The sequence below is a fragment of the Protomyctophum bolini genome (genome assembly GCF_963924005.1).
Source record: "Protomyctophum bolini genome assembly, chromosome: 7".
NCBI lineage: Eukaryota > Metazoa > Chordata > Actinopteri > Myctophiformes > Myctophidae > Protomyctophum > Protomyctophum bolini.
In genome coordinates, this window is record NC_137868.1 from 21,805,378 (window position 1) to 21,831,003 (window position 25,626).

Consider the following 25,626-nt stretch of genomic DNA (forward strand, 5'->3'; position numbering starts at 1 on the left):
TATTATCACATAAACAAATTGGAGCAAACGGATTGTGGCAATATATAAAAGACCTGTTACCTGTTACTTTCTTTTCTGTATATTTTGCCTACTGGCGGCAGGATTGCTACTCACATTAACACTGTTCTTGGTGACCTAACGATTTTTGTTGTGCTAGATAGCTTATAGGTTAAGAGGAATACAGAAGATCATAAATACCATGAATATTGTATTTTCCCCCAAATTATGTACCAGCACTTTGATATATTGGCAAAATCTGCTTTGTTAGTTTATGTTAAAAGTGTGATTTTGAGATCTGTTTCACCATGCAATGAGAGTGAAAGGAATCATTAAGTCAAACATATTGGAGCTGCCACATTTGCAGATAAAGCTATTTAGATCTTAGGATATTAAAGTGTGGCAGGACTGTGATAAGGTAAGGTATCACAAGATGAGCTAAGATGATGTATGCATGCACTTTATTAATCCTAAAGGGAACCACAGCTGTCAGATCACAGCAAGAAGTCATAGAAATATACACCCACCACCAAGGACATCCACAAAACAAACTGTTGTTTACCCCGAAAATGGAGGTAGCCCATTATTGAGAATGTCTTCTTAATATATGAGCCCAGCTGCTACACACTCCTGCGTGTTAGCCCAGTAAGCCCACAGACAGACTTAAACACAGATTTAAAATGTTTCAAAAATGACGAAATTAGCAGATCTACAAGTACACAACATGTAACGCGTCATGATGGGACACTTCTTTTGTGTGGCACTGTTGAACGACAAAGGGTAATAATTTATGGGGAAAAACATAAAATGTTGAACGGAAATACGTATAATATGGTGTCTGCCCAACAAAGACGATAAGCAATGCAACAGATAACAACCAATGTCACAATTGAATGAAATAACCACTAATCTAAATTAGCATAGAACACAGCATGGTGCTGTGATACTATTTATCTCCGTCCTGCCCTCCAAGCTCTATCTTTTCCTCCCATAACAGGTTATCATCCAGAGTGTCACACGCCAGCCATTGAACCAGAAGCTGACAGCGATTCCTGGATATGTCGACAATGTGTGTTTGCAGTCGCAACCAAGGTCGGGCTACTAATCATACATAAAAAAAACACATTTAGTATGGACCTGTGGGGTAATCCAGTCAAATATATCAGGTTTCACTACAACTACCATTCCTGTGTGTGGGTAACCACACTAATTTGGACAGTATTGACTTCAGTATCATATGGCCTACATTGCGTCTGAGAAGTCATGGCCAATCAATAGTTATGATTCTGAAAAACTACATGAAAGTCAAGACGATCCATTTAAAGTCAATCAATCACGCATGCTCCAATTCTGTATACTGTATGTGAGATGAGAAAGCACCCTGGTTAATTGTCAATCAGTCAATGTCTGTATCTCATTGTCCATATTTCAGTGTCTCAGACTCTGTCTCCCACAACTGACCTACAATAGACAGAGATAAATTGCTTTTTCTGGACCGTTTCCTCCAAAATGTAATCGGCCACAAATTGCTATAACATGACTGTGATTGGAGGGGTCACTGACCAATGGGTTTTGTCCAAAACATGTTTCAGAGAGGTGGGGCGCTCAAGCGAGGGCGCTTCGCTCGACTCATGCAGTTCATGAAACTCCGCCTACCATATCAACTGTCATCTTTAGACTGGGATCCGCAGCATCTGACCAATCAGCAACAGTGTTACTGCTACTGTGCCGGGCCTGGAGAGTGAGTGACAGTGTGGAGGCCAGTTTGAACGTATACCTTTTAGTAATGCTCTAGCCATTTTTGAAATTCTTTAGATTTTCTTATGCATATTTTTCAGTCCTGAGTCAAATAGTAGCTATTTGCAAGTAATTTGTATTGTGTTTAATTATTCCAAAAAGATGTGATTGGCGACATTTTTATTATATTATATTCATTACATTGCCCCATGTGGCTAACACCAAGCATGTGGCACCAAAGTAGGGTAAAACAAACTATGAATAGTTTATGTAAATAGTTTGTGATTTATGTCTGCAATACCCTTTTTTCTTGGAGCCAGACAAAGCTTACACCTGTTCAGTAGATGCATTCTAGAGCTAAACGCAATGGATACTGTAGTCTTTACTGCAGTCCTCAGCCTTAATCCTGCGTAAGAATCTTGTTAGGTGACCCACAGAAATCAGATTCATTATGTTTACCCAGGAGTGTGTTTCATATTTCTAATTTTATATTACAGGTGGAATCTGAAAATGTTACAGTGTGGAAGTTGTGGTCAGTGGTTCCATGAAGCCTGCACCCAGTGTCTAACCAAACCTTTACTGTATGGCGACAGGTAACTTAAACACCATTGATATTTGTTTGAATCAAGTACTGACTGAAATGTGCAGGAAGTTGTTGCCATGTGAAGTAATACAGACTAAGGGGCAATATTTTACATTCACATAGAACTTAATAGTTTATACAGTACAGTACATTTAATTCTACAAATGATGACCCTGCCATACAGTATACTGTGCCATAGTCTGCATCTCATGTGTGTAATAAAACATAGCCTTCCATTAAGTTATTTTTGTCATTCATTCATCTTCTGTGTTATCTGACTGTCTTTTACACCCATCTTGACACTGTGTTTCTATCAAGTCTGCGAACGCAAAATTGGAGGGATTAAATTTAGATCGACAGTCAGGTTGAATGAGGCGTGTTTGTTACAACATCTGCTGAGAAGGTGATGGGGAAGGGAAGAGTGAGTTCACAGTTTGAATAGTAAGCATGTGTCACTGTGTTTCCTCATCTTTCCAATGACCTTCAGCATACAGATGCATAGAAAAAGACTAATGCCTAGACAGTATAACGTTGCGATATGAGCTCTCTGGTTCAGTGTCACGCATGACCGTATATCAGGGTGTACCTGCCTAATAGTGCCATAGGCATACCAGTCTATTACTGTAATATGGTTTATTTGTACCTGTGCCATGATCAAGTACTGTATATATGAAGGAGAGAAAAAATGAATTATTGTGCAGGAGAGATTAAAAACAAATCCAAAGACCTTGAATAAAAGAACAGCTCGGCTTAAAAGAAGAAAAGAAGAAAACATCATACAATTGTAGAAATCTAATAACACCATGGCTTCATGTGGATCATGGACTTCATGTTGCCAGTCTATGTTGTCTGGTGTGATGTCTATGACTCAGTATTTGGGCAAGGTTTCAGCCCAATACAACTGCCATTTATTGACTTCCATAATGAAATTAAAGTTAAATATCTTAAAAAATATAAAACATGAAACACAACATGAGACACTTCCTTGGCCTACCAAACCAATTTCCTGTAACAACTATTATAAATGGTTCACCAGGGTTTGATTATTTTATATAAACCTGTGTTAACCTATTTGTAACCTAAATACCAAAATGTGTATGTTGTTTGTTAATGTTCATCTTTCTCAAATATTTTGGGCGTGCAGCATAATGCAAGTACTATTTTTGTGAAATGCTAACACAATTATTATATGATTAAAATATTCCACAGGTTAATGCAAACTTTTAATACACTAGAAAATGCTCATTGTTAAGTGTTGCCAAACTACCGTGTGGATGTGTTTTAGGTTTTACCAGTTCCAGTGCTCAGTTTGTGCCAATGGCCTAGAGACCATCCAAAGATTACCCATGACATGGTGAGCTCTACATCATTATGCTCAGCATTATTCACACAGCTTGTTGAAAGAGAATAGTACTAGCTAAGTTTATACCAACTATAAGTTCAGGTTTATTTATGAAACCAACTCCTTTAACGAGTTGGCATAAAAACACAAGGAACATAGGCTAGATTAAAACAAAAGTTTGTGTTGTCATTTTGGCCAAAAAAGTTAATAAAATAAATATATATAATTATTACTGTATCACACAGGTGTAATTACTTCATGCTTTAACATACAATGTTGTTACAACATACATTGTGTGTGCTTTCCAAAAAACAACGAATTAGCTTTAAAGTCACACAGCTTTTTAAGTGTAAATGTGATTGTGTGATCTTATTAGAAATATTAATTTGTTAACTTTTGCTATTTTGTTTTCTATTGTTTGTTTTTTTCCTGTTATAAAACAGGGTGGATTTGGCTCATTTGGTGCTCTACCATCTCTCACTGTGCTGCAAGAGGAAATACTTTGATTTTGACCATGAAATCCTGTCCTTCACCAATGAGAATTGGGAGTCACTGCTTCTAGGCGAGGTATTGATATTTCCCACACTTATAAGGCAATGATGAAATTACGTGAAATTCTGCCAGCAATTTAGTATTAACAACTGAGAGCCCATTAGCCCCTCATTATGACACTAAAGGAAAGAAAATGCACGATTTAAGAATATCTAAATGTTCCTATACTCTGGGTCTGGAACCATCAATATTTATGGCACTGGCCACAAAAAGCACTAGAACCAAGACTCAAAATGACGGGTATATGTTATATCCAATATTATAGAATAAAGCAAATGTTTGTGTCCATGACATCAGTTTCTCGGTCGTTGTCTGAATTCATAAACTTATTGGCAGTTTCCTGTAAGATATTTTCAAAAGCAAATGTTTGCTATGACATATGGTAGCAGTCAATCATGTACTTCTCCAATGACAGCTGCATCAAGTATTTTCCATATTTTCCATATTCTTGTCAGTGAGTGTAAAGAATTATAGTGTGCTCTATGGTTTCCTGTCTGATTGCCATCCTCTGTGTAAATATAACTTTTCATTCTCATTTCTCCAGCTCTCTGACACACCAAGGCAAGACCGCTGTCACAATTTGCTCAACGCTCTAAACTCCCACAAGGACAGGTAAGACGCTGCATATGATGAGAAGAATAAACACAGGCCACACATTATTGGATTTGATGAATAGTGCCCTTTGAATAGTGGTATACTTCTTAGTATCTAATCTGATAATACGGTTAAGGTTGGACATAAAAGCCAAAAACTGTAGTGGGTTAGACTGTCTTTGTAAAATTATGTATTTGGAAACCTAAAATTGGTAATTTAATATGAATAAAATTCGACACGTGAGCTTGTCGATTGGCTATTTGAACTATTTAAAATGTTTTTCAAAATAGTAAAAAAGCAAAAAAATAAAAGAAAGCAAAGAAGTTTAAGGATTAGGAGTAAGGCAAAAATAAAAAGCATAGTTGCTGATAGATTGGAAACATATTTGAGGGTTAAACCCTATAGGCCTATTGGCAGCCTGCACAAAATGTTTAATGCTGATCGGTCCAGCGGTTTGCAACATTAACACAGACAGACACACGCAGGGAAAAAACAGAATCATAATAATATAGTTCACGGCCTGCCGGAGATAATAACGGATTCTTTAAGTTTCAATGTCTGCATTCTACAAGGTGTAACTACAAACCTCAGGTAATTTGTTCCTGTGATTTTGGGTTTGTATTGCTTCATCCAGGTTTGTCTCCGGGAAGGAGATTAAAAAGAAGAAATGTCTATTTGGACTCCAGGTCCGAGCTCCGCCTCCACTCACATCTGATTCGTCTCCCCTCATAGCAGACCCACCCATCAACATTACACACCGCAGAAGGTCAGAGTAAGGACGATGGCTCTCTTTTCAACTCTTATCTGAATATGAGCTCCAGGGCTCCCACCAGGCATATCGTCATTATGCATGAACAATTAACGTAGGTATAAAATAATGCAATTTTCATGTGACAATTAATTCACCAATGACTAATATTCTTTTAAAAGAGAAATCCAATGTGCATGTGTGCACTTGTGTGTGCTTATGCGTGTGCATTCGTCCCGTGCCTTTCCAGACGATTTCCTTCACACTCACTGTTCCTTCTTACATCCTTTAAATTGTAATTGTTAAGCTGGTGTTCTTTTCAAGAGCCAACAGTAGAATAATCTTAAATCCCTTGATCACCAAACTACAAGCAGGCGAGAATAATGAGAAGGTCAAAGCCATAGAACCCAGACACAAGATATACGCATTATATTCCTGTCACTAGAATTACCATGTACTGTAACTATGGGAAGTGGCAGATACACAAATTAGAGCAAGGTGGAAAAGTTCAAAACAAAGAAAAAGCTAAACAATGTAACAGAAAATGAATGAGGAAAGGTAGGACAGTTGGAGATAAATGAATAAATAAAATATTATTATTATTATTATTATTATTATTATTAGTATTACTAATAATAATGATGATAATGTTCAACTTGGTTACCCATGATGTTCAGACTCTCTGAAGATAGATCCATGTATTTTGTTCAGTCTTACTTTATGAGATTGGAGTCTTGTCAAACACGTACAAATCCACAGCACAAATCTTATTTACACAGTGCCGCACTGTAGGTTATTCATGGCAGCACTGTCTGTGTTTGTGTCTGTGCACTCAACCTGCTTACCTGATTGTGTGCTTGCACATTTATTTGTGAATGTTTCTTTAGTGTGTGTTTGCGTGCAAGTGTATTAGTGCAGTGGTTCTCAAACGTTTTGGGTGCCATTACTCTATTTCCTTGAGTTCTGAATCCAAGCACCCCCTTTACAGACTACAATATTTTGCTTAGAAACTGCAAGAGAAAACCATAGCTATCATGTGTGTGTGTGTGTGTGTGTGTGTGTGTGTGTGTGTGTGTGTGTGTGTACTGTATATATATATATTTATTTATTTATATATATATATATATATATATATATATATATATATATATATATATTATAAACATTACAAATAAGAAATGGAGTGAAATATTTTCCTTAGCAGATTTATTTAAATATGTGGCCATAACATCTCATTAAATCCAGTTTAGATATTAGATGTTAGTTAGATTCAAATAATGTGTAAATTGCTACTATTCAATTACAGTTGTGCCAGTCACATTTTTGATTAACACCCTACAGATCAGCAGGTTCACACAGTTTGTCAATGCTTTATTATTGGATATAACAGCAAAATAAATTCTTCCATTTCCCACTTTCTCTCACATACCGGTCTTTAGCACTTCTGTGTACCCATAAGGGGTACACGTACCCCCATTTGAGAAACAACGGATTGTACTATATTGTATGTATGCATGCATGCATACAGTACGTGCATGGTGTATATTTGTTGGAGTGCATGCATGCAAGCTTATTTATGTGCATACCTGTGTGTGTGTGTGTGTGTGTGTGTGTGTGTGTGTGTGTGTGTGTGTGTGTGTGTGTGTGTGTGTGTGTGTGTGTGTGTGTGTGTGTGTGTGTGTGTGTGTGTGTGTGTGTGTGTGTGTGTGTGTGTGTGTGCTCTTCAGCCCATTGTCACTGCCTTGCCAGAGGAGAGCGGGGGGGCCAGACTCCCGTAAATCAAAGCGACGCATCATGGAAACACAGGTCAGTTCTTCCATCTATAACTGGGATGTGGTGTAGTGTGGTAGGGGCCTTGTGTAGAGGCTCTTGTCTTCAAAGCAGAGTGCAGCTTAGCACTTTAGATTTTTGCCATTTATGGGTCTGTTGTTATCTGCCTGGTTGTGGCCAGTGCCTGAGGTACAGATACGGTAACATGTTTAATAAAAACACATCTTTTTAAATGTATATACTAGTCTATGCCTACTTAATGTATTTTATTAATATCTGCAGTTCAAGGCGGCACATCATCATCAAACCCAACTCCGAGCAGCTCACACTGAATCAGTCAATATTACGTGTCATAGTTACTATTTTTATACTATATTCTTAACCATGAATACAGTTGAATTGTATCCTCTTACACTATACACTCCTTCATACATGGGCACATACAGTAATCCTGAAACAATATGCATTACCGAGCAATCCTATTTTAACAGAGGCACATCCAGGCCTATTGTAGCCCCATCACTGACGTTAATGTTGGCCATGTTGGAGGGGTTCCTGGTCGGTAATAGAGGGGGGAAAGCGAGTTGGGAAAGAATGCTGATATGTGTAGCCTGGGCATGCTTCCAACTGCACTTTGCAGTCGATTACAGTTTGGCCAGGTGGTGTTGGCACCTTGACAGTGCGGCATTGACGGAGCACATCCATTTAAAGGCACAGACACTGAATAAAGCCACTGAATAATAATAATCTGCCACCCTAACGGTATTGCTAGAACAGGAAAATGATACAGGCTAGCGTGATACCGTGTATGTCACAGTTCAGCGGTGAAGAATGCTAAAGCGTTAAAGGCCTATCCCGCCCACTGACGTTTCCATTGAGCGATGGTTCTGACGATGGTCTGATGTTTTTGCTTACCACGGTCCATGAGCCTGTGCTTGAGGAAAGCTGCCTAAGTTGAGGTGATCCATTTAAACAGGACATCCTACTGCTATGCCTGATGAGCCATTGGATGGGACTTTTACCTACATCTATCATATACTGTATCTAATGAAATGGTATTTTTTATATCAACCATAGGCAACACATGAATGTGATGATGGTGTATTTTAGGTTCTAAACCATTTATACAACACACACACAGGCACAGATGCACGCACGCACGCACGCACGCATGCATGCATGCATGCATGCATGCATGCATGCATGCATGCACGCACATACATACATACATACATACATACAGTATTATACTATTAATGGGTGCTTTTATTGCTCACATTGAATACCCCAAATGCAGTTTATGTGATTGTATCTGTGATTGTATTATGCATGACCGACCAGTAAGGTATTAATGTTTGATTGGCTCCTGTGATCATGTTGGCATCCAAACACAGTGTGTGTGCCTCTTGTACCCAGCCTTGTCCACCCCCAGTCCCTGCCAACCCCATCGAGTTGCTGCCATGTTGCCATGGCTACATGGGAGGGGCCAGCCTCTACAACTCCAGGAAGTCAGAAGAAGAGCTAAATCTGGGGTGAGGAGTACTTTATCTTGAGGTTAATTTGTTTCTGCAAGTGTTTTTGGCAGTGTTTTGCCTTGTTGATAGATAGGCTTGAATGTCAAAATTTGATAGAGGTTTGTGTTTTGAAGTTGCCCTGCCATGCAACTCCAGTCCAAATATTGGAGAGATATCTTATTGTTTAAATGTATAATCCATTTTTCTCCCCATTGACTTACATTGCACAGCGAAACAAGTCTCTTTTAGCATGCAAACAAAGCCGATTCTGACATGATAGTATCGTTATCATGTTATACACATGCAATAACAAAGACAGTGATTCAGATCTGGATCTTCTTCCTGTTATATTAATTTCATTGTTGTGTCTGGTTTTGTATTTTTATACATTGGCAGGAGATTGTTGAAATTGAAATGCATTTCTGTGTTATAACTCTGGCTTTGAGACCCGTTTCACTGTGCAAATATTGAGGATATCTCACCAATATTTGGAGTTACATCATGGTCAGGTAACGCAAACTCTACCACATACAAAACTTCTATCTATTGTAAGAGATACTGGCCGGGTTTTCCCAAAACTATTTCAGGAAGTGCAAAGCGTTGCGCAATATCGTACTGGTTTTGCTTAGCAGCAAACCAGTTTCCCGAAAGCCTTTTAAGCCCAAAGCCCAAACCTCACCAGTTGCAACTCCTTGCAACTAGTCGCAACTCCTTGCAACAAAACAGTTTTAAGGTCAACCACACAAATGCAACTGCTTGCAACTGCCATTGGGTCACAGTTACCAACAACACTAAAGGTATAGTGAAAAATTTTGGTTAAAACAAAAAGTATTTTGTTAATAGGTTAAATCACTATATTGTGATAGTAATCATTGCTATAGAGTGTTTGTTCAGTAACAGGAGTCTCCCTGTCTCTCCAGCTCTTTAATAAACAGAAAATACATTTTTAGGTAGGTGACGAAATTTCACCCAATCAGGAGAGAGTAGCCATTAATCAGCTTAATTTTTATAGCGTTCCAGTTCCAATTTTGTCTGTTCATTGCTTTGTGTCATCACTTCCAATTCCACTTGTTTAATCTGTATCCTGACTGCGTTCTCTATCCTGATTGGATAAAATTGGTATCTCAACCTGAACATGCATTTTCTTTATAATGAAAAGTTGGATCGACATGGAGACTCCTGTTACTGAACAGTCTATAGCAATGAGTACTATCACAATATAGAGGTGTTTACAATTAATTTAACCAAAGAAAAGCACTTACAGTACACTACCTTTAAAGCTGGATCATTTTCAGAATTATTTTATTGATGGGCCGAGTACAATCCCACTTGTTACAGCCAAACTTAATTTGCAAGCATGTACTTATAAGTATGTTATTTAGACTGGCATCGATTGATAGGACAGCTCAGACCGCTTAAGATACTGCATGTGTTGAGAGAGGCCCTTAGGTGCGCTTTCGGGAAACACCCGTAACTAAAAAGTCGGAGGCTACGCAATCGCAAGGACCGCACCCCCTTCTTAGCGGAGCCTTCGCAAGGACCGCACCGAGTCAGCATCTCTTTGGGAAACCCGTCCTTTTCTGTTCTTTTGAAACATGACTCGTTTTCTGGGATATTATTTTGAGTAATTTCATGATGCTTATGTACATTCTATTGAATAATTTGCACATCCTCTTCGCAGTTCTCCCCCTAAGAGGATGTTTGCCCTCTACCACCCAACTTACAATGGGAACACTGCACTCTCCAGGACCCTACACCACTACAATAGGTTACTTTCTCATCATCATTTAAAGATGGAACATTTCTGCATGCTGAGATAGTCAACCTTATTTAATTTAGTTTGAGTGTTTATGTAGGCCTACTATGATGGAAATTTTACTTTTACTTTTTACAGTAACAAGGCTATTTTGGGCATGTCCTCATTGTCAAAAATGTTACAACATTTTACATTTTCAAAAATTGTTGAAGATTTATTTTAAATGACCAGCTCAGTGATCATACCATTTTATTTTTACTTTAGAATGATATTGGAATCCCTACTACAGTAATTATAGTTTAGCATTTTTCATTACCGGTAGTTACTTATTTTTATTTCATTTTACATAGTAATTCATTAAATATTCACAGTTGAAACTGGCATAGGTGATAAAGGAAGCTAGATCATTTCATATCACGCTCAATAGGTTTATGTATGAAACTAGAGGTTCGGACCACTATGCCCTCACATCTAGAGTTCAGGTCATTGCGCAACCCTCACACCTATAGTATGTCGCACCGCCAATCCGACAATATGTCCGGATATATGGAGATACCTGTATCTGTCAGTCCTTGTCTCTTTCATGCCTATATATGGAGATCGATGATGACCTCAGTATATGCCCAACTATGGGCATGCCTCATTTTGTACCCGTATATAGAGCTGACTGATTTGTGCCCACCCTCCATCTAGTTTTCATTATTTCATTAGTTTTGGTTAAATTTAATTATTTCATCCTTTGAACATACTGTACCTCAATGAGCCAATATTCCTCTTTCTATCCATTCCTTCATGGCCCCTCCCACGTCCCCATTTTTCTCTAGCGTGGAGGAGTCTTGCAGAGTACCACCACCCTGTGTGCCCTACTCTCCCAACTCCAATGCCAACCATCACCACCACCACCTCCACCAGCATCACCACCAACACCAAGCAGGCCAGAAGCAGCTGGAGCCCTGTCCGTCCCTCCTCCTGCGCGACCTAGACCCTTACCAGGCCAGCATGGGTGGAGGGGGTGTAGTAGGCGGGGGAGGAGGGGGAGGTGGTGGAGGTGGAGCCGGAGGAGGTGGCATGGGAATTGGGGGGGACGGGCCGGCGGCGAGGAGCTGGGGAGGAGGGGAGGCGGTGCGGATTTTGGCGAGACGTGTCACGCCAGACGGGAAGGTGCAGTACCTCGTGGAGTGGGGGAACGTGAGCGTGTACTGAGAAAGAAAGAGAGAGAAAGGAAAAAGGTGAGGAAAGAGAAGCAGATTTAGGGGATGTTTTGAAATTTACACAAATGTGTACCTGTAGTGCTGTAGTGTTTGAAGTACAAGCAAAACAAAACAACAAAATCTAACACGTTGCAAATCCAGGTTGCTCTCATCATCGCCTCTATTCTAGATGATTATAATATCACTACTACTTGTTACTAGAACCCCTCTTTGCTAGTGTTTCTCTTATATTTGTACTGTTAACTTTGGAATATGCCTTTGCATTTATATATTTTACAATGACAGAGAAATATATAAACACTCTGCTACTTTGTTGTTGTTTGGGACACTATAATTAGAATTAAGTCATTAAGGACATTCAGAGGAATGTCCATAATGACCAAATTAACCATCATGTCCCATAACAGTTTATTCAAAAGATTAATACTTAATTAAGTCATTATTTAATAAATCAATTGTTGAAAAAGCATGGGAACCCCAACTTGAAAATCGAATTCTTGGCCCTAGTGTATATTACAACGTTTGCAATTAGTGAATTGATATTGAGGTCACAAACAAGTCAAACAGCCTATAGCTGCTAACACTACTTCCATCAAATGCCACACTTGTGATTGTTCATTCATCAGCCCTTGGCTAATGTTCCTGTTGAGCTCAGTGGGACAATGAGCCTAGCAAATTAGCACTGATCGATGTCAGCTTGAAACATGGAGGAACTGGGATGATAGCGCTTGGCTGCGTTAATTGCTCACAAAATGACAAAAAGTGTTGTAGCTTTTGTTAATTTGCATCATACGCTAACAATCTTATCACTTGCCATATAATAATAAAATAGGGTAAGGTAGTGAGTGTTTATACTCTTTCACACTGGGTGGCTGCCCAGATCATAATACTCTTCATTGAAATTGGGGTTTTTAGTGCCTTGTTCAAGGGTGATAGTTTGCTCATGCATCTCTCCTACACATTTTCTTAGCACTTTTAGGGATTTAAATAGAGGCCTAGCACAGTTTCTGACTACCTCCTAAGTTTTCTATTATTTGAGTAAGCACCCAAAAACAACAAATTACTTTGAGATTTACGTATTTCTTTCTCTACACTGTATTGTATGTGAAGAGATTCTATACATACTGTATGTTACTACGGGGTTACCAGTTTGTTACATTAGATTTTGGCATACATTACTTACATCTAGAGTACTACTATATATGTATTAGAATTAGAAGCCACAAGGGGGCTTTTGTTTTATAGATAGAATTATATATTCACAATATATTGTTATGATCAAAGGACTTTATTTTATTTGGATGTGGTTGCATAGTGCCTACCTAAATCGACCACTCAAGGGACAGTCGAGATCGTGCTGGTCTTGGATGATTGGTGGCTCTTCCTCATCTGATAAATAAATACATCAGTAGCCAACGTGGACCCATGATGATAAAGCATATTTGAAACAAAAGCTGCATTGTGCATTCCAAACAGACAAGGGTATCATATTACTGTTTAATGGCCCTATTCCAGTGTATTGTAATATACCCGTTCTATTGGACGTGCTTAATCATACAATGTAAGGTCTTAGGTCTCTATAAAATGTTGAAAGTTTTGACATAATCATCTTGGCCAGTAAGGCAAGACAGTCATGTTGGTGTAACACAACCCAAACAAATACTGCTCATACCAGTGAGAATCCCCCATTCAGACAAGGCTACTCTGTTGCATTAGTATGCACTTCCCATAAAATACATTAATGCAAAGATAAATACGCTGGAATAAAGCTATTGTAATTTCGCCTATACAAACAATAACAAAGAAAAAAACATATGTTGTCCTTTGAAGTAATCTGACTGGAAATTATTTTGACATAATTGTTTCAACTTTGGATGAGTGTTTTTTTTCCACAAAATCAGTGATAGGCCAAGACATAAGAGCTCACATACTGTTCTGCTGTTGTTCATAATCAGGTCATAGACTAAAATTAGTCAATTCTTATATTCCGCATTTCAATACAGACAAAGATGTTAGTATTAGGCCCAATTCCTAACTCAGATACAAAACCATGGCACGTTGTTTATGATCTATGATAACTTACAGAAATAACATTCAGTTTGGTTGATAGTTTAAACTCTTCTCAGACAAACAGATGAGATGTGCTTATATTAGTAAATGGGTTTCTGGAATTAGGCTTATAGACACCTTTGTTAAAGCAGGTTGCACAAATCCGTAATACTGTAGTGCAAGTTTCAGAGTTTATATTTTATACAGAATTTTATTTCAGGAATTTGTTAATTTGTTCGGTAAAACTGGCATGTTTGAATGTGTCGATTTTTACTACACAAAGGCCTGTAGTGTAGTCTGTTATGTTCAAAAGAGGCATTTATACTGTTGGGATCATTTCAATACAAAACCCTGAGACTTTATTTTTATGTTGACTTTCTTTTCCGAATTACACTATCTCTGCACTACGCTTCGGAAATGTGGTAGCGTTTAAAGCTGCAGACAACAAACATTTCAAGAAACTGAAATGATGTAAATTTCCATTTTAAATGCTCAGTGACTTTGACTGTAGTTGATTAGAAAGGGTTGTGTTGAACTGTTCTAGAAGATGGTAATGAATGTATTTGTGTATTTTCAATGGTTTGTCTATACCCTTCAAGTGCTTGTTAGCTCATGTTCTCAATGGAACTCAACCAGATAATAGTAGACAGGAAAGACTACTAAACAAATCAGGAGGAAATAAGAAATGTGAATTTGAGAAAGAACATTTTCTGGAGAGGTAATAGTCTGTTTCTGTTTTGTAGTCAAGTCCATGTTTAGTTTGATGTATTTTTGGAAAATTATGTTTGTACATGTATATCCTGCATTTACACACCTAATATGTAACATGGAAAATTAAAACAAAAACATTGTAACAAATAAATCACTTGTCTTCAGAACATTGCAGTGCCTATGAAACTGACAGATACTGTATATACACACTGGATGGAGAAGATCTTTATAGACAGACAGACATACTGGATGTTTAATAAATATCAGATATATATTTTGTTATTGTACATCATTTATTTTGAGGTGGCCCTATCAATTTTCAAAGCAAGGGAGTGGGACCCAACAACCGACTGTGTAGCCTTGTAGGAAGTGTGGGATCAATCACAGCTTTTCATCGTCCGTGATCTATTACTATTTCCCTGCGATTGCTAATCGCAACCGCCAGGTGGTAGTCCCATCTCAAGATTGGGACCACTGCAGGTAGGCTGGCCGGGTAAAACACTGGAACGCCATTACGGTTCTGGGCTCCGTCTTATGAGCTAATTTAGAACTTCCTGTCTGAGAGCTAGCTAATTTAAGACATCCGGTTGCCTTCAGAATAAAATAAGGATATTTAATTCGTTAATTAAATAATTATTACATTACATTATTAGTTTTATTATTACATTACAGTTATTGTAAAGACACACATTATGTTTCTGTGTAAAAATAAGTAATTAAATAACATAAAAAAGTTATCTAAATGGATAAATGCTATTCACTGGAGTGCATGGACTTTATAAAGTGGACACTGGACAAAAGACGGCTCCGCGAGGCAACTATCTGGACATACCCACGCGTTCAGGGAGATGTCCTCTACCACCCCACAGTCTCCGCTAAGCGGGAGAGGTGTAAAATTCACAGCAGCAGCCCTTCTACTGGGGTCAATGCAAAGAAATGTACCGTTTCTGGACCCAGAATGGACACTGTACAAAAGACGGCTCCGCGAGGCAACTATCTGGACATACCCACGTGTTCAGGGAGATGTCCTGTACCACACCCCAGTCTTCGCTAAGCGGGAGAGGTGTAAAATTCACAGCTGGAGCCCTTCTACTGGGGTCAATGCAAAGAAATGTACCGTTTCCGGACCCAGAATGGACACTGGACAAAAGACGGCTCCGCGAGGCAACTATCTGGACATACCCACGCGTTCGGGGAGATGTCCTGTACCACACCCCAGTCTTCGCTAAGCGGGAGGGGTGTAAAATTCACAGCTGGAGCCCTTCTACTGGGGTCAATGCAAAAAACTGTACCGTTTCCGGACCCAGAATGGACACTGGACAAAAGACGGCTCCGCGAGGCAACTATCTGGACATACCCGCACGCGTTCGGGGAGATGTCCTGTACCACACCCCAGTCTTCGCTAAGCGGGAGAGGTGTAAAATTCACAGCTGGAGCCCTTCTACTGGGGTCAATGCAAAGAAATGTACCGTTTCCGGACCCAGAATGGACACTGGACAAAAGACGGCTCCGCGAGGCAACTATCTGGACATACCCACGCGTTCGGGGAGATGTCCTGTACCACACCCCAGTCTTCGCTAAGCGGGAGAGGTGTAAAATTCACAGCTGGAGCCCTTCTACTGGGGTCAATGCAAAAAACTGTACCGTTTCCGGACCCAGAATGGACACTGGACAAAAGACGGCTCCGCGAGGCAACTATCTGGACATACCCGCACGCGTTCGGGGAGATGTCCTGTACCACACCCCAGTCTCCGCTAAGCGGGAGAGGTGTAAAATTCACAGCTGGAGCCCTTCTACTGGGGTCAATGCTCAAAATGGCTCTGCGTGCAATTGCAAAGTAATACTAATTATTTTGGTAATTACTGGTGTTTGAACACTAATGTCTGCATGAATGACAATGGTAATGTTAGATGGGCCATTAACAGTAATAGTTTATTTTTACAGTGATGTGTTTATACAATCCTGTTGTCCTGTCCTGTACTACTCCAAGCCATCTTTCCGGCTAGATATAGATTTTTTCCTGTCAGCTCATACAATATGATATCTCGCTTTTCAGTCTCTGTTTGGAAACTGTTGAGACTCACATCAAACAGAACAGCTTTGGAAAATAAACAAGTGTACAGACCACAGCTACTGGTATCAGTTTGTGTTATGAAATGAGGGCAACTGTCATAACTCTCATATCTAAATGTGATAGCCATACCTCTACCATGAATTGCAAAATACTGTAAGGCTAAGTATTTTTGCAGTGGACCAAATACATTAACCAGTTCTTGTTCATACCTATAATTTCATAATACAAAATCCTTTTCTCTGTTGGTTTAGTCTTAATGATCCCCCCTGTGGCATCCCATGATGCATCCCAGACAGTCCATATGAAACCAGGCTCCACAGAGGTCACATGCAATCATAGCTTTATTTCGGTCATTTGGCGCTTGGCAAATGCAATAGACAGCCCTTTTACTTGGCATGACCCATTCATTAGCATCTAGTGGATGTTTGGCACACCTTCTGTTCACACGCATTTTCATGGGTGTAGCATCGCCAATAACTGGACATTCACTAATTCCATCCACATCCTCTATGTGTAGGCTGTTACCAATATCAACTGAACAAGCACTTGCAACATGAGCAGTTACATTGTGTGTTTGTACAAGAGTGTCTTTGTGCCCTTCATCTAACAGATTATGAAGGCCTTTCACACCACCTCTATTTTGCTGCCAAATGGTTTGGAGCTTACTAACAGAAGATCTCACTCTGTTTTGTGTACTAATTGGCCAACCAAGTTTTTCTGCAACGTCTTTCCAGAAGCTGCTATTTAATTCGTTATGTTGTTTTTGCACTGCATGTATTGCTGTAGCAATGTGAAGATAATCCAAGTATTTGCTGCCACCACATAATTTATATGCGGCTATACCACTAACCCCAACTCCAACTGTTTTGCCTCTCTCTTCCACCTGTCTCTCTCTGCCTGTTCCAACCTCCCTCTCTTCCACCTGTCTCTCTCTCCATTCTGGGTCCGGAAACGGTACATTTCTTTGCATTGACCCCAGTAGAAGGGCTCCAGCTGTGAATTTTACACCTCTCCTGCTTAGCGAAGACTGGGGTGTGGTACAGGACATCTCCCTGAACACGTGGGTATGTCCAGATAGTTGCCTCGCGGAGCCGTCTTTTGTCCAGTGTCCACTTTATAAAGTCCATGCACTCCAGTGAATAGCATATATCCATTTAGATAACTTTATTATTATTATTATTATTATTATTATTATTTAATTACTTGTTTTTACACAGAAACATAATGTGTGTCTTATAGCATCAGTTAAATGCTTAATTTGTAGTTTTAATGTGCAAATTAAACTTTTTTTCAATACTCTAGAGAGTACTCTTATTTTGAAGAGATCGTCCACTGGAAGTCTTAAATTAGCTCACTAGATTAGCTCACTAGACAGTGCCACGGTTCTGTGGGATCACAGACAGTTTCCTCTTTCCTTTTCACTTGATACAGTTTTCGAGTTTTGGACGCGTGTAAAACAAATGACAAGGCCTACGTGCTGCTGCAGCAGCTTTTGGATTTGGATTTAGTGACAAGTTTCAACTTCCAACGATTTTCTGGCATGTGTAACAACAAAGTAGTAGGCCTACTACTTTGGTGTCGTGGTTTTGTGGACGGTGCTAAATGATGCCTACAACAACAGGTTTGTTTGTCTGCTGACGGATGCGTTGCATTTAACCATGTCAGTCACGTGGAAATCTATTTTTTTACAGTCTATGGTGGAAATGCATTGTTATGGCTTGGGGGAAATGATAAGTTGATTCACACAACGCAAGACAAGAAGACAGTGGGGTGATGACGAACCTGTTATGTAACGTTACTCACTATAGTGAATTCAGTATAGTGTCATCTGTATAACCATATGCTCCATAATTACTAGTCTAGACCCCTACAATAAAACAATGTGCACTTTGTGCAGCGTAAAAGTTCTTTATACACTTTATCTAGCCTGTTTCCCTGTTTCTGCATTTCCTTCTATGCGTGCGCACGTGTGTTCCCGACTGCGTGCTTAATTGGCATTTGGGATATGGCATAATGGCAGTGAGGTTTTTTTTAAGAGATATTGATATAAAGTAGCCTATCAATTTGCTGCGTTTCCTTCTAAAAAAGAAAAGAAGCACGAATATGAAATCCACACGCTAAAGAAAGACAGCTGGTTATTGAGAAAGCGCACACACACGCACGCACGCGTACCCAGTCCCCCCCCCCCTCGTTTCACCATCACACCTCAATAACGGCGCGTACAAAAAAAATCTGCATCCAAGGCACAGGACAACATTTACAATGGCTTTTGACACTCGTGGTCGTGGATTATGATGCCTATTTTTATATAGTGGAATACTGGTCCCCCGTCGTCTCCGGCTAGTATTATTTCTTATTGGTGTATATTAATTGTATTTTTTGTATTTATTTTTTAGCACCGAGAGACTGTCGAGACGCAAATATCACGTTCAATGCCGTTGGAACATGTCCTATGTCCCCTTTCAAGGTAAGAGGAAAAAAAAGGCTTTTTCCATCCACTGCATATTTTTTCCTATCTTCCCCTCACCATCTCTCTCTCTCTCTCTCTCTCTCTCTCTCTCTCTCTTTTCCGCACTACAGTGTGTCATAATTCTACAATTAAGCTGAGGCGCGCGTAAAATCGCCATAGCCTACAGGTGCATAGAAACAGAGTGCATGTCATATCGACATATACTTAGCCGCGCATGCAATTATTGTACCGTAACATCAAGGAAAGGCATGTGCTTGCTGGTGTCGTCAAAGCATTCCTCCGCGCAAAACCACAATACCATCTATATAGCCTATGCCATATGTTATGTGAGTGATGCTCACATCAAACTGACCGTCATCCTGCCACCGTATGCTAAAACTTTGGTCCCATTAAAGCGCCTCTTCAGTGAGTAGAAATGAAAGGATAGGCTACTTTATGCTCACGAGTAGCCTATAGCCTATTTTCGTCCACAATTCGATCCTGACGAGTGGGTGAGTTCCTACTGTACGCTAAAGGCAGATTCCCCTTGGTATCATCATGGCACTGCAACTGTGACTAATGCTATATGAACAGCATGCTGCAGTGAGCTGCCTCCCTGCAACAATCATTAAGCTATATTTGCGGTGTGATAACGGGTCTAACTGGCAAACTGCGGGGTCCCTGAATGCAATGGCTGGAGTGAAATGGAGTGAGAATGAGATGAAGTGAGATGGAACACCCACTCAAAAGTTTGGAGGAACCTTAATGGATCAAGAGTGTCTTGGTTTGTGTGAGTATATCTTATGGAGTGGTCTCCATACTGTACATACGTGTGTGAGAGAGAGAGAGAGAGAGGGAGACAGAAGGGATAAAGTGAGACTGGTGTGTGTGTGTGTGTGTGTGTGTGTGTGTGTGTGTGTGTGTGTGTGTGTGTGCGTGCGCTGAAGAATATTGTTCTTAATCTTTTTCAATGTAAGGATGAATATTGACTATTGAATATAATCAATGTTTACCGCCTGGACCTCAACATGACCTCAGACACCATAATCATAAGAATAATCATCTATTGTACAAGAACAGCTATAGAAGGAGGTTGCATAATATTGGTGAGATACTGTGTGCAAGCCCACTCCGGAACCAGTGCCAGGAAACTGTGTGCATAGTGATGTGCCTGTAAATGCTGCCAGGGATGGCAGTAAGTACTGTTTCTCTTGATGTAGGCTGGGTATGTTGTTACTTAATACAACTGTCCACTTTGGCCGTGGCTGGATTTCTATGTATCTCTGTATGGATTCACACTAAAGTTGCTATTGCATTTTTATACTATTGTACTATTGTCTATTTTGTTAGTCTTGCACTTTGCATTTGCATTGGAAAACAAATAAGAAAAACAATATATGATTATGATATTAACCCTACATGCTATGTATCCTATGATTATACTATGACACCCGCAGATGACTTCAGACTTGTATTCCATCCATTTCAATACATTAGAAGCTTGATGCTACATTAACAGCACCATGGTTAGTGGTTACTCACAACGATTACATAACACTGTGCGATATTTATTGCTGGAGTGACTCAACAGCCTCAGATTAAGTGTGAGCTAAGATGGCTGATATTAGTGTGACATTGATTTCTGATGAGTTACACAGCCACCTTAAGGGCAATAAAACCCACCTCTATAGCAAATGTATTCAGAGCGCATGCATTGATGTGTGTTTTAAGCTGATGTACCAGGCAAGCCATTGCAGTCTTGCCAAGTCCCCGCTCACATGAACACACAGCTAGTGGGAGGCATGCAGGAAACAGAACGGAGATAGGCCTTCCTATCTTGGCCAAACCTTCTTCCCTTCCTCACTCACTCACTCACCTTAACTCACTCTTCTTTTCAGTTGATCATTTTGTCTTCTTCTCTTCCCTCTTTGCTGTAATGCACACACGTATGCATGCACACACACACACACACACGCACGCACGCACGCACGCACGCACGCACGCACACACACACACACACACACACACACACACACTCACACACCCTCCGCTCTCTGCCCCCACACTCTCTTGCTCTCGATTCGTCTCTACCTCTCTCCTCTCTCATGGAGCATTATGCAATGGCTGTGCCTACAGTATGAGCGTAGATGGATGGAAACAGCCAGCCACTGAGCCATCTCTGGTCATGTCGATTTTACAGTAGTTTGATACAGCAACCCTTGTCAAGCGTCAAGCATGGCCATGATTAAAGAGACAGAGCACTGCCAATGCACTGCAGCAATCACCTCTCCACCCACCCCCACCCCCCCCCTCTCATGTGACATAAGGGACTGTCTTACACCCCTCCATTACTTGAGCTGTGCCAAGAACCATCATCTGTTAGGCTATTACTGTACTCTATGCTCGAGTTCCATCTAGCTCTGTGTGCTAGATGATCCATCGAAAGAGAGAGAGCCCATTCATTCTCCAGCGGGGCATTGGGTGTATTGGAGACACATTTCCGTGTAGTGCTGAATTAGTGGTAGAAATGGCCAGTGATGAGGATTCAGGTAGAAGAGATTTGCTTTTAATCACAAATGTACACTGTAAAATGCTGAGGGTTAATTTATTTTGGAGAGTGTAAAAATGTACCCATCAGGGTCCATTATACTTAATTTATTCTGATTTGTTCAACTGGAGTGAGCATGTACCCTGATGTTTTGATAAATCACCAGGGATCTAATAATTGGTGAATCAAAGTTCTTTCCCTTCCAAGTCCAGGGATGTTCATAATTCATTTGGCCATATTATGAACAGGAAAAAAAATAATAATAATAATATATATATGATGAAAGTGATTATATAAAGTTCTCAATTAAATATCACAGTAATTACAATGAACACATACCAAGTAAATTCAGTTCAGCTAGCCAGGAAATTTAGAATTTCTGCACCAGCAAATGCAGGAACCTTGTGAATGAGCAATAAGTTTCATAGCTGTCGGACGAAAAAGTCATATTATCTGGTTAATCAGTGGTTGATGTAAATAGCATGAACAAGTCTGTGTTTTGTTTTAAAGTGCTGTAAGCGTTTATTGTTTTGTGAAAACAAAACAATGTTCTATATTCTGAAATTTGTTCAGTAACAGGGTCTCCACATCTCTCCAGCTCTTCAATAAACAGAATTGTAAGGTTTGTTAAATATTTCATTTCTCAGGAGAGAGAACACCCCAATGATCATGTATCAGTTGTGGTTCAGTTCCAATTTTGTCAGCTCATAGCACATTTGTTTCATCACTTACTATTTCAATTGTTTATCCTGTGTCCTGAATGAGTTCTCTCTCCTGATTGGATGAAATTGTTGCCCAAAAATGTATTTTCTGTTTAATAGAGCTACAGAGATAAGTAGACCCCTGTTACTCAGTGCACACTATAAACAATTACTATAAGAAGATTAACACTTATTTAAATGAAATGATATCACTCACACCACCCTGAATTATACTGCGTTGTATGACAGCGTCACAAGCCAAAAATAGCAGATCTACAAGCTCACAACATGTCACAGTCACTGACCTGGGTTTGTCTATTTTCAGTGTACAACTCGTAAAACAAATTATATACATCAGGCTTGTGGACTGTGACCATATAGTAATCTACATGATCAAACAAAGTGGACTTGAAAGCCTAGCGTGCTCTTTCTTTTTTTTCAAAATCTTTTTATTCAAGTTTTTGTGACAAACCCAGGGGCAAATATTAAACAGACATATCAAAATATGAAAATAAAAATTAAACTCAATCCCCTATCCCACCCACCCCCCACCCACAATCCCAAGGATAGTCGGAAAGACAGTCAAAATTAAATACATATATCTATACACATAAATAAAGCAGATTTTTATAGCAGAGCAGATTTTGTTTCTGTTGTGGTTTGGCGTTGGCCGAGGCATAGGCACACTATACAGTTTGTGTGTTGTGGTAGAATGTCATAAACGGACCCCAGGTCTTGTAAAACTTTTTTCCAGAGCCGGCAATTGAAAACCTTAACATCTCTAACTCGAGACAGGACATTATATCACGAAGCCACTGACGGAGCACGGGCGGGGCAGCATCCTTCCATTTGAGCAGAATGGCACGCCTAGCGAGCAAAGCCTAGCGTGTTCTGTTTGTTATTTAGGATTTCACCATGCTTATAACACAGAAATGGCTATTTCCAAGTGTCATCAGGCTATTCAGCAATGTAGTGGACTGGACACATACAGCACATATGGCCTCTAGTCTTTATACCGATGGTGGAACATGTACTTAAGCTACTTGAACCTTCCCACAGCAAAACATATAAACTTCTTAATATTTGCTTTTAATGAATGCAATTTAAAATGTAAAGTTGTATTATTTTCAATATTCTTTCTTTTATTAACCAAAACCGTGTCATTTTGCAGCTTAGTAGCTGTCTCCAGTCTGTCTGATATCTTTGAGGGGAGCTAGCTCCTCCTATATTCAGCTATAGTGTAGATGTTTGTCCTAACCCAAACATTATATGCCATTGACAATGAATGGAGAATTTACGTCATATGTGTCTGAGCAAATCGGTATTTTGTCCTAACACAAACATTAAATGCCATTGACAGTAAATGGAGAATTTACGTCATATGTAGACGAGCAAATCAGTATTTTGGTAAAATTCCCATTGACAATGAATGGAGAATTTACACCATACTGTGTCTTAGCAGTGTTTTACACTGTTTGTGTGTACAGGCTATGCATGTTTTTTGGTGTGTGTGCGTGCGTGTGTGTGTGCGTGTGTGTGTGTGTGTGTGTGTGTGTGTGTGTGTGTGTGTGTGTGTGTGTGTGTGTGTGTGAGATGTACAGTATGTGTGTGGAAATGATCAGATACAGTTTTGGAGTAGGCAGGCTCTGTGGTACTGGTTAAAATGGAATGGAAACCAGGCTTTCCACAGGTACTGATGCAATGTTAGATGAGGAGAGAGTAGGGCTGGGCCATATGACAGATATCACGATTATTTCAAACTCAACTACGATAATGAATGATTAAAAGTAGCAGATCTATAATGCTCTGATGAAGGCTGCATAGCCGAAACGCGTTAGCGTTCCTTTTTGGTGTGTGCCAATAAAGAAATGGTTGGAATAACGTGTTCCTTCCATGCGCTACATCCAACCAGGGAAACCCCCCTGTCAGATGAAAAGAAGCGGCTTGGACTCCTCATGCATTGAAGGAAACATGAGGTCAGTCCGTTGCTCTCCCCAGGTTGGCAAAGGGAGTGTAGTTAGGTGAAAAAGATGTGTTACAAAAATCGTGGCATAAAAAACTAAAATAAAATCCCTGCACTTTACACTTTGTGTTCAGCCAACAGTAGTTACAGTACCCCATCACAACTGTATGTCTGTCTGTCTATCTTCTTTATACAGTCTTATACTGCTTAATTTATACTCCAGTGCACAATGGTGACACTTGATGGGCCACATTGTTAGCTTGAAAATCAGTTCTAATGTTTTAATAGAGACTCGGTCTTAAACTGCTCTTCTTTCATCTTTTTCCCCTCTGTTGCCCAGCACTGATCTGGCTTCACTAAAGAATGCTCAGAACCCTATCACCTAAGCCTTTAGTGCTGATACTGTTAGAAATGGCTTGCTGGGAGGAAGGAATGGCTCTTTAACACCACTGGGTAGGGGGTGTATAGTATTAATTAATTTCCACTGCAAAGCGTGAGTGGAATGACTCAGTGGGTTTGCGCTGAGAGAATGCCTTGCATTTAGATTGATCTTGTCAGGGATCACTCACAGCAAAAAGGTCAGAATGAGCTACCTCCTCTCCTAAACCAATCGGGGGGCTGCCAATCCGGGATAATGATCTCCCTCTGGATATGGTTGGCTGTTGAGGACCTTTCAGGCATGATCTTGTCCAATCCTACGGATGCTCATGAAATGGAGACTATGAGGTCCCATGCAGTTTAGCCTACTACTACGGTTTAGCCTGACCGTAATTATGACTTATTTTCAAATGAGTATTTTCAAGATGACTGCAGTCACTGCACTGCAGTCATCTGCACTAAATAGTCCCTTCTGGGATCTCTGTGCCATGGTGTGCCTACCATGTTACGAATGTGACATCTACATGTAAAAAATCATTAAGAATTATTAAGTTATTACGGTAGTTATTCTCCAGATAGCTTTAAGGCCAATGAATCAAATAGCAAGTGAAATTAGGGTCTGATACTACAGGCTGTAAAATAATGGACCCTGAAATTAAAAGACGGAAAGCTTATTAAATCAGTGTGTGCAGTGCAGCCTGGAGCTGGATTCCACATCCAAGAGTCCGGTTCCCAATATCTGAAGAAGGAAATAACGCATTCTGCCCAGCCTAGCATATATGCTGCTATACCCATGGCACCAATCACAACTCCAGTACACGGCACTGTAGGGGTGTTCTAATCAAACACCTGTGAGCTTTTCACCTCCAGGCATCTAGCTATTTTTAGTGCTGTGTGTGTGTGTGTGTGTGTGTGTGTGTGTGTGTGTGTGTGTGTGTGTGTGTGTGTG

General features: G+C 39.9%; 2 protein-coding genes across 6 annotated transcripts in view; both read left to right on the top strand.

The window, feature by feature from the left end:
• The window catches only part of phf1 (PHD finger protein 1), an 18,036-nt gene extending 3,314 nt beyond the window's left edge, over window positions 1-14,722 (top strand). The window contains exons 5-15 of one of the 2 annotated variants that reach the window (XM_080769011.1): window positions 995-1,089; window positions 1,590-1,738; window positions 2,232-2,327; window positions 3,603-3,671; window positions 4,103-4,226; window positions 4,756-4,823; window positions 5,440-5,577; window positions 7,281-7,359; window positions 8,740-8,855; window positions 10,519-10,605; window positions 11,418-14,722. In XM_080769011.1, coding sequence (XP_080625137.1) covers window positions 995-1,089; window positions 1,590-1,738; window positions 2,232-2,327; window positions 3,603-3,671; window positions 4,103-4,226; window positions 4,756-4,823; window positions 5,440-5,577; window positions 7,281-7,359; window positions 8,740-8,855; window positions 10,519-10,605; window positions 11,418-11,796 — 1,400 coding nt within the window. In that variant the 3' untranslated portion in view covers window positions 11,797-14,722. The remainder of the gene's footprint in view (window positions 1-994; window positions 1,090-1,589; window positions 1,739-2,231; window positions 2,328-3,602; window positions 3,672-4,102; window positions 4,227-4,755; window positions 4,824-5,439; window positions 5,578-7,280; window positions 7,360-8,739; window positions 8,856-10,518; window positions 10,606-11,417) is intronic. The other variant, XM_080769012.1, reaches the window with a different exon arrangement.
• A 3,400-nt stretch (window positions 14,723-18,122) lies between these two features.
• The window catches only part of syngap1b (synaptic Ras GTPase activating protein 1b), a 106,718-nt gene continuing 99,214 nt past the window's right edge, over window positions 18,123-25,626 (top strand). For 3 of the 4 annotated variants that reach the window (XM_080769007.1, XM_080769010.1, XM_080769009.1), the window contains exons 1-2: window positions 18,123-18,259; window positions 19,035-19,105. In XM_080769007.1, the coding sequence (XP_080625133.1) occupies window positions 19,084-19,105 (22 nt within the window). In that variant the 5' untranslated portion in view covers window positions 18,123-18,259; window positions 19,035-19,083. Of the gene's footprint in view, window positions 18,260-18,552; window positions 18,658-19,034; window positions 19,106-25,626 lie in introns of those variants that run through there. The other variant, XM_080769008.1, reaches the window with a different exon arrangement.